The 2,560-nt window shown below is 51.9% G+C and overlaps 2 protein-coding genes across 2 annotated transcripts, besides 4 other annotated features; one reads left to right on the top strand and one right to left on the bottom strand.

Annotated features, from left to right (window-relative positions):
* Positions 1 to 282: 282 nt before the first annotated feature.
* On the bottom strand, positions 283 to 1,140 carry Tco025E_09968 (uncharacterized protein; the record flags this gene model as incomplete). Its single annotated transcript, XM_029376763.1, has 1 exon — positions 283 to 1,140. The coding sequence occupies one exon, from the start codon at positions 1,138 to 1,140 to the stop codon at positions 283 to 285; it is 858 nt and encodes a 285-aa protein (XP_029223109.1).
* A 211-nt stretch (positions 1,141 to 1,351) lies between these two features.
* Positions 1,352 to 1,738, top strand: Tco025E_09967 (uncharacterized protein; the record flags this gene model as incomplete). The annotated part of the gene is made up of 1 exon (XM_029376762.1): positions 1,352 to 1,738. One exon carries the CDS (start codon positions 1,352 to 1,354, stop codon positions 1,736 to 1,738), a length of 387 nt encoding a protein of 128 aa, XP_029223108.1.
* A 139-nt stretch (positions 1,739 to 1,877) lies between these two features.
* Positions 1,878 to 1,900: a microsatellite.
* Positions 1,901 to 1,958: 58 nt separating this feature from the next.
* Positions 1,959 to 1,990: a microsatellite.
* Positions 1,991 to 2,231: 241 nt separating this feature from the next.
* Positions 2,232 to 2,303: a microsatellite.
* Positions 2,304 to 2,391: 88 nt separating this feature from the next.
* Positions 2,392 to 2,422: a microsatellite.
* Positions 2,423 to 2,560: the final 138 nt, after the last annotated feature.

Raw genomic sequence — 2,560 nt, 5'->3', positions numbered from 1 at the left:
GCCTGTGCGAGTCTGTCGCGTGCCACTTCTTCGCGTTCCATCCCGTCGCATCAGAAAATTAATAATAGCAATAATAAGAGGAATACAAAGACATCAACAGTTGCGATAGAAAGATCGGGCATAAGAAAAACATTTGGAGCACCGGACCTGCAGCACGCAACGTCAAATCATATTGAATCAGTGTGCCACGAAGACTATACTTAATTCCAAGACTTCGCTCACACCCCGTTAATCGTGAGAAGAACGACAAAACACAAAGACAAAGGACGAACAACATTGACGTCAACGGCGGTTTTTCTTCTTGCCTTTTGCCGTCTTCTTTCCGTGTCCCTTTTGAGAGTGTTTTTTGATTTTGCGGATCTTGGCAAGCTCCTTCAGCATACGCACACGCGGCTTCGTCTTGGCAGGCCCCTTCGTTTCTTTGCTGAGCCGCAGCAGTTCCTGCTCCACCACCGCGGGGAGGTCAGAAAAGTCGTTGGCCGGCAGCTGCGGGGCTGCGGCCACGCCATCGCCTCCCGCCTTCCTAGCCCTTGCAAAGAGCGGCTTCACCTCCACCGTGACAAATTCATCATCGAGGTGGGTCTTGCGGCCGGGCACCGCCGCCTCACCGTCCTCGCCACGCATGGCTGTAGGCATAACGTGAACCGTCTTCTCTGCGGCGAGCAGAGAGCGGCGTCTACGGCTGGAGAGGTCATCTGCGTCGCCCTCCCCGCGGGGGTCCGCTTCGCTCTCGCTCCCCACGTCACCGTCGTCCTGTGGCAGTTGATACGTAAAGTTCGGCAGGATGGGGACAGCAGCAAAGCGGTTGTAGGCCTGCCGCGCCTCCTCGCGTTGGGCGTGCCGGACCCTCGCGTTGTCGCGTTTCATTTTTTGCCTCGCGTCCACAAAGGCCTTCACACGACGCTCGTTCTTGCATTTGTGCATCGTGAGAAGATACTCGCGGCGGGCATCCTCGTCAAACTTAATCGCCTTAACCCGCTTTACATTTCCGCCGCCGCCGTTTCTGCGGGCGTCGTTGATGCTCGCCCTATTGAGGTGTTTGCGCTGGAAACGCTCGAGACGATCAACTTTGAAGCCCTTCTTTTCACGCTTCTTTTTGTTGTTGCCACCTTCTTCGCCCGCGGCCGCCCCAGAGTTCATCCCACAAACACACACACACAAAAAAAAACTAGCGCGGCCACGCTTACCGCATGTGCACGGAAGAAACGGAGAAACATAAAAAGGAAACAAAAACAAAAAAGGGTATCAATAATATGAGTAAAAAAAACGGCGGAGAACACCGACAAGTCACGCCCAACAGTGAGGAACAGGGGGGAAGCGACACAGTACGCCCCGTGTGTTGCAGGCGCCCATGAATTGGATTTCAGAAACTAACACGGCAACGGGGACGCTGGGTGTCGACTCACTCAAATTATCACGCAGCAGCCATCACTGCCTGTCAAACTGTGCCGGTGTGGCCCTGCTGTCCCCCCGCAGGCGCCGCACCAGGCGAAGAATCACGCTGCAGCAGGTGCCCCCAAAACAAACATCTAACGGATGCGACGTTCCCGTTCGCCGCGGCGTCCGCCGTCACTCGCCATTTCCCTCAACGCCATCGCAGCTAGAAGCGGTGAGTAAAGAAGTGAAAAGGGGAAGAAAAGGAGAACTTGAGTCAAGGCCGTGGCTAAAACCGCCGAAGCGTGCCCCAGCCGGAGCGCGCAACGTTGGGATGCGTGAAAAACAGCAGTTCACGCTATAAGTCGGTGGCAGTTAATTCCTCTTCATTTTCCATCCCGTCAGCAAAGCGCCTTGTTCCCCGCCTCACCGCTTTTCCCCTTTTGTTTTCCGGAGACCATTCACAATAGCAATCGCAATGTTGGTCGTACGGAATGCCATTCAAAAAGAAAAAGAAAAAAAAAAACTGCGTTTTGAATAGAAACTTCAAAAATCCGCTTCAACGATAGAAGGTGGGCGGGGGGAAAAAAAAAACGACAACAACAACAAAAAAAAACCCGGCAAACGACACACACATTTCACGCTGCCGTCGCTCTAACGATGCGGAGGAAAAAAAGAAAAAAAAACAGAAGGCAAAAGTAGGAAAACTAACCCGGCCCTTCGAAGCCGCGCAGCACCCAACGCAAAGCGCACCAAGGTCGCACATGACACCGAGAATTGTCGCCCACACTCACACCGCGGCCCTGACACAAAAAAAAAGCACAACACAACTTTTCGTTATAACATCATGAGGAATAAAATAACCAAAACAGCAGAGCAAATATAAAAATAACAAAAAAAAAAGCAAGCAAAACAAACAAACAAACAAAACCTCGCACAACTATTACCATCACGCCTCCTCCGAAGAGCCACCAAGAACAAAATTGTTTTCCTCGACTTTGCCAAACATCCATAGACAAAAAGAAAAGAAAAAGAAAAAGAAAAAGAACCCGTACACCACAATTGCTGTGGCCTTCACCATGTTGGGCTTATTAGCACCGCCCTTACTTTCTCTTCTTCCTCCTCGGCCATGTTTCCCCGTGCGTTCACACTCACCCACCACCCTTGCGCACGCAAATTGCTCCCC

Source organism: Trypanosoma conorhini, assembly GCF_003719485.1.
Source record: "Trypanosoma conorhini strain 025E chromosome Unknown Tco_14.4_contig_01384, whole genome shotgun sequence".
In the NCBI taxonomy this organism is placed as follows: Eukaryota; Euglenozoa; class Kinetoplastea; order Trypanosomatida; family Trypanosomatidae; genus Trypanosoma; species Trypanosoma conorhini.
The sequence above is the reverse complement of the archived record's forward strand: the minus strand, read 5'-3'. Positions and strand labels throughout refer to the sequence as shown.